The 12,757-nt window shown below is 33.6% G+C and overlaps 1 protein-coding gene across 1 annotated transcript in view; it reads right to left on the minus strand.

Moving 5' to 3' along the window:
- LOC104538929 (activating signal cointegrator 1 complex subunit 3-like) overlaps positions 1-12,757 on the minus strand; it is a gene marked incomplete at its 3' end in the record, with an annotated part of 145,929 nt that overhangs the window by 15,600 nt on the left and 117,572 nt on the right. The window contains 1 exon segment of the mRNA XM_010182310.1: positions 12,560-12,694. Coding sequence (XP_010180612.1) covers positions 12,560-12,694 — 135 coding nt within the window.

Raw genomic sequence — 12,757 nt, forward strand, 5'->3', positions numbered from 1 at the left:
AAATATTGAGGGAATAAGAAAAAACGATCTCAAAAATTTCATATCAATGTAAAGAATCCATCTTTCAGGTCAAGCAGAGAGCTGCACTTCAGCGTAGATGCCTGGAAGTAGAACGTATTTATGTATTTATTTTTAATTCTCAATCTTCAAAATGCTCTGAAGGGAAACAACGAACAGCTTTTCACCCACCATCAAATCATCATCATACTTGTGCATGAAAAAGTATGGCCACAAGGTGGCTCTCAATACTCAGCATTGAAAACTACAAGTCTGAAAATGAAATAAAAAAGAACCTCAATAAGCTTTGTTTCCTTAAAATTATGTGGTATGTTTCACCTCTACTTATTTTTAGAAACATTTACTTCCACACTACACAAACACTTCGAAGCTATTTTAAATTTACTTTGTTCCTCAACATCATGAACTGTTATATAGAATTTCAATGAGAGATTTCCATCCTATCTCTAACAGTATTATTTTCCTGTAGTCACTTATTTCCCCAAAAATCTGATAGTTGGATATCGTCTTGATAGCTGGAATTCGTATATACATAACTGAAATAATTTATTTATTGTTTTTTTTGATTAATTTAGTTTTCAACAATTTACCAGGAATAGTTCTGTTTCACAGTGAAAACTGCATGAAACTTCTTCATAGAACACTAACTGCCTGTGGATAGCATCTTTTATACATCTTGCTTTTTTCCAATATGCTCTAGGTATATTCTTGATGTTCTTACTCTCCACTTTATTTTTCCTTTTACAGGTTTATTCATAGTTGTATGTTTTGTTGGCAACCTTCCACCCATTTCTGTAGTAATTTTAGTTTCATAAATATCATTTAACATTTCTTTTTCCTACAACTGTAGAAATCTGAAGTTTAAAGAACTGGACTATGTAGGAAAAATAATAAATAGGGAAATGATTATAAAACAAGTAAAGAATTATTACTTGATTCTGAACCAATGAATTGTAGACTTGTACGGTACTCAAAGTATAGAAGTCTCTTACAGCCATCATCTTGGATATATTCCTTAGACAACAGATTATTTCAAGCAATATGCTCCCTCACACGAACAGAATCTAAGAGAATACCTGAAAAAAACTATTACAGCTGTTTTGAAATTACACGCCCATGGAACGAGAAATCAGATATGTTTTCAATGCTATGGTGCAGTACAAACACTTTTTAACTACACTATAACCATTGAATCAAAAGCCCAGTAAATAATTTTTGACATCATTAAAAGAAGAATTACAATACTGGTGAACCTATGTGACTGTTTTTAACCCACAAATCACTGGCACAAATTCACAATTTCCTATTGCTTTCAGTTTCAAAGGCCTGCAAAAAACCAGACCTTCAAAAAGCTAAACACTGTGCTGTGTTTTCTCCATGAAACACTATTTTGTGCTGTATTAGGTTGTGTCCTTAGGACTTACTCCAAAACCAATAGTCTCTTTCCCATTAGCTTCAATATGTTTTTCAATGAGATCCTTCAACTGCAAACCAACTAGGACTCTGTTCAATTATTCAGCAATACTACAGTTTAAATGAAAACATGGCAATGTGATGTTAAAGGTTTCAAACTCTTTTCAGATTTCTGATTGTTGTCCTTGATAAACTTACAAAGCACATAAGATTTCCGAAGCGGAGGTTGATTTTGCCACTGAAAACTGAGTGGCAGCCAGTAAATACTGTCTCTCAAAGAACCAAGATGCTGCAAACTCTTTCAGTCACAAGTACTTTGTTGGCGTGCAGGGTAGACTATCTCAAGTCCTGCTGAGTTCAGGCAATCAGCAACTGTACACATAACATTTTTCCACAGGTAACTACTATTATGTTACAGTTATATAACACCTCTATTTACTTTTCTTATCTGAAGATATATTTTGACTGCTAGGAAAAGCTAATTTAATATAAATGTTTTTACTTATCGTTACCTACACAAACTTCATTTTTGCCATAGTCATCTTGTACCTATTGAGAAATAGAGACAACTGGCGAATTTTTTTAGAACCTTCATCAAAATCTTCCAGTAGTTAGCGAGGTTGTTGTTCCATGTTCACACCTTTCTCAGCAATTCTTGTTTTCGCAATTTCTGCCTTAGGTCACTGAAAAGATTCACCAGAGAAGCTGAGCATAAACTTTTGAAATCACGAATATAGTTTTCTTACGGAGTTGATAAACCACCACAATACAGCAAAACTTATGTACAGATAAATATTTTCAGTAAAGCTTCAACCATCTATTGTCAGACATTTCTCAATGGCTGGGCATACACAAAAGATACATTAGCGTTTTGATTTCTATTGCAAGGGGCACAAAACATAATGCAAGAAACTTACTATATGTGAAGTACTTGGAATGAGAGAGGTATGTGGTACCCTGGCTACACAAGCATTGTCAGAAACACGACAACTCCACTATATGCTGATTTCATTCTTTATTAAAGAGGTAACAAAGAACTATGTATTTTATTAGAATTGAAACGGATCAATGGCACATTAACTAACTGTTGATGTCTATACATATGCAGCAAGCATAATGCTTATAATCATTTACTGTTTTAAATATGTAATATATAATCTACAAAAGTAATCACAATTCAAGTTCCACTGCTTTTGACTTAAGAAAATTAAATATTCAAAATCTTTGCTAAGATCTCCTAGCTATTATTGATTATCAAAAGAATGAAATATTCTTCAAAGTTTTACATGTGTAATTAGAAATGTTTTAAATGTGAACTATACCAAGAAATATAAATTCTAAGCCAAAAAACTTTCAAATCTGAAAGTCTTGTGTAAATTTTTTGGAAAAGTTTTCAGGCCATATGCACATCATCTGCAAATATGTCAAAACAAGATCTGTCCTGCTTGTCTACTGTTGTTTTTCTAGTTTTCCTTACAGGTTAGGAATGATTTTAACCAACAAAAGTCTGAAGCTGAATAAAACCGCTGCCTGAAATACATTCCAATTCATCTCACACATTTGGTGCTCAGATGTTTCAGAAATATGACTCTAGTTCTTAATACTTTCTTAATATCTCATTCTAGATAATGCATTAGAAATGTCGACAGTATTAATTTTAAATGGCTTTTCCATTTGGAATATGGTAAATACTAGAACACGGCACTTCTGGCTTTTTAGAATTTTTAAAAATATTTAGCAACAAAAAGGGACTTAAAAATAATTAGGTTGTTCAATAGAGATTTGGCAAATTTAGGCAAAATTATAATTTCACTGTGATAAAGGTGCTGTGCAATGGTTTCTGTACATCCTAAAACATAGCTGTTTGTGGTTTTATATAACACAATGATTTTCTTCAGGACTATAATTTCCAATAAGCAGGGATTCTTCTGAATCTTCATTGAAATTCAATATGCTAAAAAACAGAGATCAACTATACAATTAATACAACTTAAACCAGAAAAAGAAATATAAAGCAATAAATATTTGGCAGTTCTCTGGAAAAACATCTGCACAACTTTTTGAAAGTATGCTTAATTAGTTTAAAAGGTTTTTTTTTCCCTCCAAATCAAGTCCGACTCTTACTATGTGGTAGTAGACTGTGGATCAAATTCAATTCACTCACTCTTAATGGTTGCTTCTAATTGCTCTTTTATTTAACATTCTTAAAAGCATGCATTCATTTTACGCATTATTTCACAATTCATTTTAACTAAATGTCATTGCAAGCTTCAGGATAAAAATTCTTCTGTCCAGTTCTGAGCTACTCTACATATTGTACAAATAAATGACACGAAGAGTCAAAAAGCCCAACCAAATTTGCCTAAATTATGGCATGTGGGGGAGTTGGAAGTGGAAAGTGGATGAAAATTAAAACAGTGAGCATGCATGGCGAAATAATTGCATCAAACCATAACCAAACTAAACTGTATTTGGAAAGCTTTCTTATTTTGAAAATAAATGAAATTAAGAATATGAACTGAAGTGAAATGTAATATTTTTCTTCATCTGTTAAGATAACATTTCTAAATGAAAAACTGTATCAAGCATCTAAATGTATCTTGGGGGAAAAAAATCGAATATTTGCCACATTCTGGGTTCAACAGGAGGAAATTTATCAATAGGTAAATGAACACAATATTTCATACAACAGGTGAATTTATTTAGTTGCTCTTATTCTAATAATATTTTTGAAGAGAGAATTTTTTAAAACGTTTTGAGATAGATTACAGTGATTTTTCTATCAAATTAGTTATTTATGAACATGTATTTTTCAATTATGACAGGTCAAAAACTTCAACTTTAAAAAAAAATCACAGTCTAGCAATATCCTACATATTTATTGTTTTAAAATGGAAATAAATAAATTCACATGAAACTTCAGGGAGCAAAAGAAGTATGGTCAGTTAATAGTGGTATTCTGAAGAAAAAACATAAAGTAACCCTAGAAGAAAGCACATAGATTTATTCTACAGGATAAAAGAACTACAGATTTTGTTATGAATTTTATGTCAGGAAAGACAACTACAAAGGGTGTTCTGTGATGGCCTGCATCTTTAAAGCAGTGACCAACCACTTTTAAAAATATTTCTTTCATTTACAACCCCAAAGAATAGTACTTTGAGACTTTTGCAACGATCCTTTATAAGTCAACTGTAATGCTACAAAAAAACCCTAACATCAAATACAATTCAATTGACCTCAGAAAATTTACTGTTTAGTTCCTGTAAAAGAAATAAAATATAGTTTCTAACAGAATGTCAATCACTGAACAGTATCAAGTCTGTTTGAGAATAATTACCATGAAATACAAAGTACAACTGATCATCAAAAAGCAGTATTCACTGTCAGTGCACAGTGCAGAAAAAGCACAAATTCTTATTAACTTTTCAATCGTTACTCTTCATTACTAATAACTACTGTAGCTACACTACTTCCTGACAACTGAATTCCTAAGTAGATAGGATCTCTCTAAATGCTATTTTCTAGTCAGCATATGGTTTTCATCCTCAGCTAATTAAATTGCATGTAACCAGAACCATTTTCCAGTATGGTTTGGTGCATCCTATAAAGAAAAGGTGCCTGAAAAATATGATTATTGTCTACAGTCTCACTGTGAACATATTGCACAAGATTATGCATTGCAGAAAGAACTAACTGGCACATCTTGGAAAATGAATGCAAGACCTAGGGGTCATAAGTAAATTAATAATTTCTTTTTAAATTTATTTCCTGGACAATCCCTAGGGCCTGAAAGCAGCTGAAAGCAGCTGAGCCAACCAAGCTTTTTGAGGGAGGGCTGAAGAGGGGTTAGGGCAGAGAGCACCAACACTGACTTTAATATTATCTCATAATTTCTTCTTGCTGGAGTGTTCACAAATGACCAGATATTGCCAGCCTTTGAACCTATTAAATGACAGAAGAAAACGGAGCTTTATCCTCTCAAGAAATCTTATTTATTTTTAATATATACCTGAACTTCATTACACATAGTGAAAGCAAGCACTGGCAAAAATCAGAAGTGGGTAGTAGACTGTGTTGCTGAAGTAGAAAGAGTGACCTGTTTCCCAAATTGTGACTATGAAAACACCATACTATTTTATTTTCCTTCCCAAACAGCTTTGAAGTTTTCTTTAGAAATGTGTTTCTTTACTATTAGCATAGTTATTTGATATCCATATATACTTTATATAAGAATGATATTTCACGTTAAAATCATCTTACCCAGGGAAGCTATCAATAACGACTGTGAAAAGACAGCAAACTTTTTCTTTTTGACCTGGATTACATGTTGAAACATTCTAGTAGATAACCAAAGATTTTCACAGTCAAAGGAAAAAATAATGTTGTGTTGTGTGGCTTTTCTCTCTGTCAGTGCCTCAGAATGAGGTTAAAACTAAAGGAAAAACAAGGAGTTCGCAAATTCTCATGTAAGAAATAGCTAAGAATGTATAGGAAAATGGTTAAATATATTATGTTTTTAATGCATTCACTTATTCGTATTGAAATAAGTTGGTTTTACAGTAATATTAACATGTATGCCAATTTTAAATGAAAAAGATACTCATATGGAGCTACCGTCTCTGCAAACTGTGTCAGCATAATCAAACAAATAACTTGATAGAGCTACTCATGACAGTTAGTGATGCCACAGTCTGACATCAAGGAACCTCTATTACCTTAATATTGTTCCCATATCCCAGAGAAAAAGAAGTGTTAGTGTATTTCATTCAAAGACATAAAAAAACCCCTTAGATTGAAATCAAATAAACAATTAGAAAAAATATTTTAAACAATACAACTTTGAATTTCAGTTTTGATATTTACAAGCACAAATAAACCTTAGGATCTAAACTGACTGAATGCAAATCCTGCACTTTCCTTGCAGGAGGCTGCGATAAACTTCATTTAAGGAAAGAGGCTTAATCATATTATAAATATGGTAACAGTTTCAAATGATCTACTAAGCGCATTTAGTATTAATAGGAAGTTTTGTCAACAATGAAAGGGGATGCTATAGGCAACACATTATCCTACAGTTTATCAGAGCATTTCCATGGAGGATTAGTAAGAAAAGGTATTAAATCTTACATTTACAGTGTTGAAATCCATTACCAATTTTAACCTGAATAACTCTGAAATTGCTGAAAAGTTCTGTACAAAAGCATAATATTTTTTTTTGTAGTTCCTTAAACAAAAAAACCAGCTCTCCTGTCAGCTGTATTTGCAACCTCAGAGATCATTCTAGAAAGAGGTTTGCTATCCCATTTTGCTTCTAGAAGTCCCATTACTAACTAATCATGGCTTCTGGAAGCAGAACTACTTCAGTAGAAATATTCATGAGGCAGCTCTCCGGTGACAAACAGGCTAAAACTAAGCATTGTTGCATATCAAGTTGAAGCTCATCATAGATAAAACAGAATATATGATCAAGCCTGTAGAGTAGGGAAAAAAGGTCAATTTTATTTTCCACAGGATAGCAGATGACTGTTACTTGTTCCTTCAGAGCTTGAGGGACAAGTCAACAAATCTAAAATCCTTGGATCAGAAACTCATTTTTCAGAGAGACAGTTGGTAACAGAATTCAATCTATACCAAGTATTTTATACTTTCTGATTCATAATAAAAACACTAGAAAATTCCAGTAGACTATGTACAATGTAAAGGAGTACATAAAACTACAGAGAAAATAGAACTACAAATCTAAAGCTGTGCAAACACAATTTCTAGAGTGATACAAAAAAGAAACCATCATAATAACAGAAATACACATAAAACCTCAAATGTTTTTCCTTTTTAAAGGTTAGGAAAAGGAAAAGCAAAAAGAAATTGTTTACTGTTTCTGTCAACTTTTTATTTCAATCTACAATATTTAATGCTTAAGTTAACTCTAATATATAGGAATACTGCTTCAAAAACCGAAGACATTTTACTATTGTTCACAATATACTTCTATGTAAAGAGGCCTCTTCAAAATCTAAATGTCCATCTAAACCCCTCTTAACACTAAATTCCATGGCTCAGGAGTCATTCAAACAGTAGGATCACTCTATACAGAACACATTTTTCTTTAACCCATTAACTGTTAGGACCATATCATCTCATGAATTTTGTCTCTGACCTTTAAGCAGGACTACTGAATAAAATACCCCAGGAAAGGAATGTTAAAGAGCTTAATTCCATTCCCTAAGAGATAATTAGCAAATATTTTTCAGAAGTAAAAAAATATAGTAATTATAAAACAAATAGGGAACTTCAATATATATTTGACATTTAATATAGCCTAATGTATTTGAATACATATCCTCATTTTATTTTTATAGTTTTTTTAATGGCATATCAAATATTAGATATGTTATTAGTAAAACAAAAATAAAATGAGGATTTGCTCTGAAATAATTAAATGTCAAACAAATGATTACACATCAAATATTTGATGAATGTTCTCTAAAAATTAATTTTTAATAATTTACAAACATTTGACAGATAATTAAGATGATTAGTAAAATTGCTTTCAAATTTTAAAGGACAGCAAAGAATACAATGCTCTTACTATTCTATTTTTCAGTTCCTCCTGTGCGTTCAAGTAGCCTTTACTTACACTTGCTGTGTTTATACTAGACCATGCATGATTTAGGCATTACTTATTCTTGTAAGTCATACACTGGATTTCAGATGTTTCCAAACATCACTCTCATCCATTACAGTGAACGCTGTGTACAGAACACAAAATAAGGATGATATTACTTTATCAAGATTATTCCCTGCCAGGTATTGCTAAAATTCATGTTAAATGAAATGGCAAGACTGAACGGCCTACAGTCTGATATTTTGGGAACTGCGCCAATAAACATCCCTTTATACAAGACAGCTCTTGTCAGACAAACATGATATTATCATTATGAAACCTAAATTAATCATTCTGCATCACACAGCATTGATATAATACAGTTAGACTTCTGTCAGAAATTTCATTTACGTGGTATGGCACTGGGAATTTAGTACTTGAATTTCACTTATAAAGAAGATTAAAATTAGGCAACGATGATAAAAGAAATTAATTGTATATAGAAACTTTGACTTCACAGAATGTCTAATGAGGTTCTTCAGAGATCTTATTCAGTCCATTGATATTTCCTATTTGTACTAGTGACCAGATGTGTAAAATGTGATCATGCCATTACATTTTGGAAAACAGAAGCACTCTGAAGGAATGGTAAATGCTTGCAAGGACAGGGCAGTTCTACAGTGCCATTTTGGATCACCTAGAGGTTGAGCTTTGAGATATCCGAGAACAAAGAACCTAGGTTGTGTTTTGAGAATGGATTTTAGAAAGAACCCTGAAAAGCTCTTACAAGTCATGTGCTTTATCATGTTAATATTCAATTTATTGTGCAAGATGTGTGCAATTTATATCATAAGGCACAAGAACTGCTGTTCCAGGTCAGACTGAACATCCGTCTAGGGCAGTATCTCTCTGACTAAGGAAGAGTATGTACCAATGCTCTTCCCCAGTATGTACTCCTGGCCACTAGAAATTTGCCATTAAGGGACTTACTGAGTAGCTTGACCTACCCGTAATAACAATTTGTTATTTAAATGAAGAAGAACTTTCACAGTGAAAAAATTTAAATTAGTGAAGAGACGAGCTCCTAGGTCTACAGCAGTAGGTAGGACAATTCAGACATGAAGAATGACACACATCAAGGCCATATAGATGTCAGAAATCGTTGCTGGAGCTCAAATAGCAATTCAGGCCTTACTCAGTTCTCTACACCACATTATAAACATTTCACAACAGCTAATCCTTCTCATCCATAAAAGCGACAAATTCATTAGCGTGTCTCTGCAGTTTTTCTACAACTCTGATTTGTTCTGTTCAGGACCACATTTGGCTGCAATAACAATATTTTTTTTCTGACAGCTGTCATGGTAGAAAACGGAAGAGTTATAATTCCTGGTGACAGTCACACCTACATATGTAGGTTCTGTCTGTACATCTATGTGGTACTGAATCTCTCCAGTATTAGAATTACCAGTGCAGGAGAAAATTCCTACGCTTTCAGGTTACCCGAATGTAGACGTGTATTGCACATGCTGCAGATAGTGGTATTCCAGCCTTAGATGTTTAAATACAGGATGGATATATTGGAGGAGGAGAAGAAAGTTAAGGGAAAAAAAAATTCTTTTTATCTAGCTTGATTGCACTGTACCTTGTGTCTTTATCTGTTACACTTTGAAATCTTTTGGAATTTTAGTGCAGAAAGTTCCTATGACAAAACATGTGATTATAAAACTCTTTGGTAAGACGCACATACATTACCGCTGTTACTATAGTCACTTCTGTTAGAAATATTTACTGCTAAGATAGAAAAGGAAAATTTAGACTGAACAGTATTATTTTTAATAACAAACCCCCACATGCTCTCATCACTGAAATCTTTGGTGTACTCATAAGCCTTAATATGTTAGCCTTAATTGCTCAGCAAAAGGCTGCTAGCATATTACTCATTTTATGATTATTGATGATTGTTTATGCAGAGTTGCTGCCTTGGCAGAGTATATATAATTTGATTAGTAAACTTACTTTGATAACTGTATGTAAATAAAAATACGCCTCAAAGATATATGCTATGACATATATGATGCCCATTTTGATTTTAAACAAGTTTCCTATGAACAGAGAACAAGTATTAGATTTCGTTTATATCTTAAAAATTTCTCTTGCAGATAATATTTATCAGGTAACAAAAACAGAACCAATGAAATACCTAGTTTTTATGGTGAGAAAAATAAAAATAATATAGCTTTGCTGAATGCATCCTGAAAGACAGTAACTGCAAGTATGCAGGGAAAAGTTATTGGTGACGTTTTGCCACAGACTTCAGTATGACTAGGCCTTCGCTCTGTTTTTATTCTCATACTAATTTATGTGTGTCAATGAAGAAGCCCTTAAGTACACTGGAGTATATAATTTGTATGATAACAGTAACAAGAAGAATAGCAACAATTCTTTTCCCAATATCTAGATCATATTTAGATGCATTAGAAGTAAAAAAATGTGAATTTGCATTAATGTAAAATGTGCATATTACATGTACTGAAGAATTTAATGAATTATTCTGTCTCTTGATAGCCATTGTAAGTTTCAGACCAGCCACAAGAACATAATGTGAACTCTGCTGGAGCACACAATACTCTGTCATTCACTGTTGTACCTGTCACATCTCTTCCCTCTCATCAGTTTCTGGTTATAAATTTTTTCTGTTATTAAGAGTCATATTTCTTGGTCTTGCTTTTCTAGACAATCATCACCAGCTTCATTTGTAACTGCATTTGGCATCAATTTTCGTAGTCTTCCTAGGCACTAATTTGGAAGAACCTTTCCAATTCTATTGGGAAAGATTCCATAATTTCTCACATTTCTCTTTCATCGTTCAAGTTCCTTTGTAGTTTCCCCACACAAGAGTTCATATTCCCCCAGGAATTTGCTTAGAGTAACAAGTACATTTCACATGAATGTATACAGTCACAATATTTTATTCACATTTTGTATGAATAGCATTTCAAGCTAAGCTTACAACTTAGCTTCATTATCATCACCTCTCTTCCAATTTCTTTCCCACTGCATCATGAGGCTAAGACATCACTGCTTTCAGTGAAGGTGAACTCCTCCCTATTTAAGCCGTTTCTTCACAGAAAGCAGAGAGGTTTTTCTACTTCATGGAAGCTTCCCAGTGGATTCTTCCATACAATTCTCTGAATAAGCCAAAGACCACGCTCCTGAAGACCATGGTCCTAACTCTCGCAATTCACCATCACAGCCATCTCCTGAATACTGAGCTTAATCGCTGCAACAAAACTAGACATTTTTAACAACAGTTGCCTCCAGTTCTTCTCTGCTTACTCTTGCTAAGTATAGGCCTGGTTGGGTTCAAAAGCTGTCTCTAAATGCAGCCTATGAACTTCTTGGGTTACCTGAATAATGCTGCCATCCCAGAAGATGGTTGAAATCTATGATAATTAAAGCCTGCCAGCAGGAGACTTCTGCCAGCAGCTCCTAGTCAGTCACATCCACTACCTCCCCATGGACAGGTGGTCTATAACAAACTTCAACCACAACTTCTGTGTCCCTTCCTACTCTGATCTTGAACCAGACAAGAGCTGCATGTGTCTGGTTTCACAGCGGTCTTCTGCACAGCCAAAGATCTAACTAACAAAGAGCACAACCTCCTCTCCTTCTCTTCCCTGCCTATCCCTTCCAATATGGTACGTAAGATGCATTGCCTCAGAGATGTAATGTGCCTGCTAAATCCTCAAGTAGTAAGTATTATATCACATCAAAATACATTCATATTATGCATTACTCTCTGAAGCAGTCAGAAAGTTGATTCTTCTTTTTGATGCAGTGTAGACTAGTACACCTTTTAAAACGCCTAATGTGATCAATGGTCACCATATCATTCTCCTTTAACTTACCTAATACTTTTTGATAAATAACCCCCTCTCCAATGCTATGATGGACTTAAGAAATCAAACCATTTCAGATATATAATTGAACTTTAAGCTAATACTAACTTAATGATAAATATAAATTATGAATCCTCATCCATCTCGCATGTAAGGCATTCACTTAGGTCCAGTGCAGCACTGCAAATCAAATAGCTTTGAGTATGGGAAAGTAGTTTTGGGGTCTATCTATGTCACTTGGTTCTTTAACTCTTCCCAAGAAACTTTTAAGATACAGAGAAAGCACATCATGGCACTCTTGGATTAAAAGGATTTAATATCTTTCTTTCAAAAGTTAACCCCACCTGATACAACATGCCCTGTTAGACTTTATCCATATTGACCTCTAAGTACAAGTTGCATAAAACACAACCTATTATCAGCTTTTGTTTAAAAAACTAAAAGTAACATCACTTTTTTCTTCCTTCATCATTACTCTTTCCTCTACTCAATTCGGCAATTCTACCTTTCCCTTCAGAGCAAAACATCTCTTTCCAGAAGCTCAAAAATGCTTCATCTGTTCTTGTAAAACCATCAGTTCTAGGAACGTAAAGACTACCAGCGTAAATTATTCACTTACCTGTTTTTCAGCATGTCCATAATCCGATCCTTGGGGTGACCAAAAGTGACAAATATGACCGTTGTTTTTTGCTTTTTCTCGAAGACCCATAGCAGTTCGTACTGTGGCATTTCTAGCATGAACAAACACCATCACCTTGAGAGAGAAAGAAACCGGGCTGATGAGAAATAACAGAAGTGTTAAATAATGAAAACACTA

The sequence above is a fragment of the Mesitornis unicolor genome, unplaced genomic scaffold, assembly GCF_000695765.1.
Source record: "Mesitornis unicolor isolate BGI_N332 unplaced genomic scaffold, ASM69576v1 scaffold9834, whole genome shotgun sequence".
NCBI classification, from domain to species: Eukaryota; Metazoa; Chordata; class Aves; order Mesitornithiformes; family Mesitornithidae; genus Mesitornis; species Mesitornis unicolor.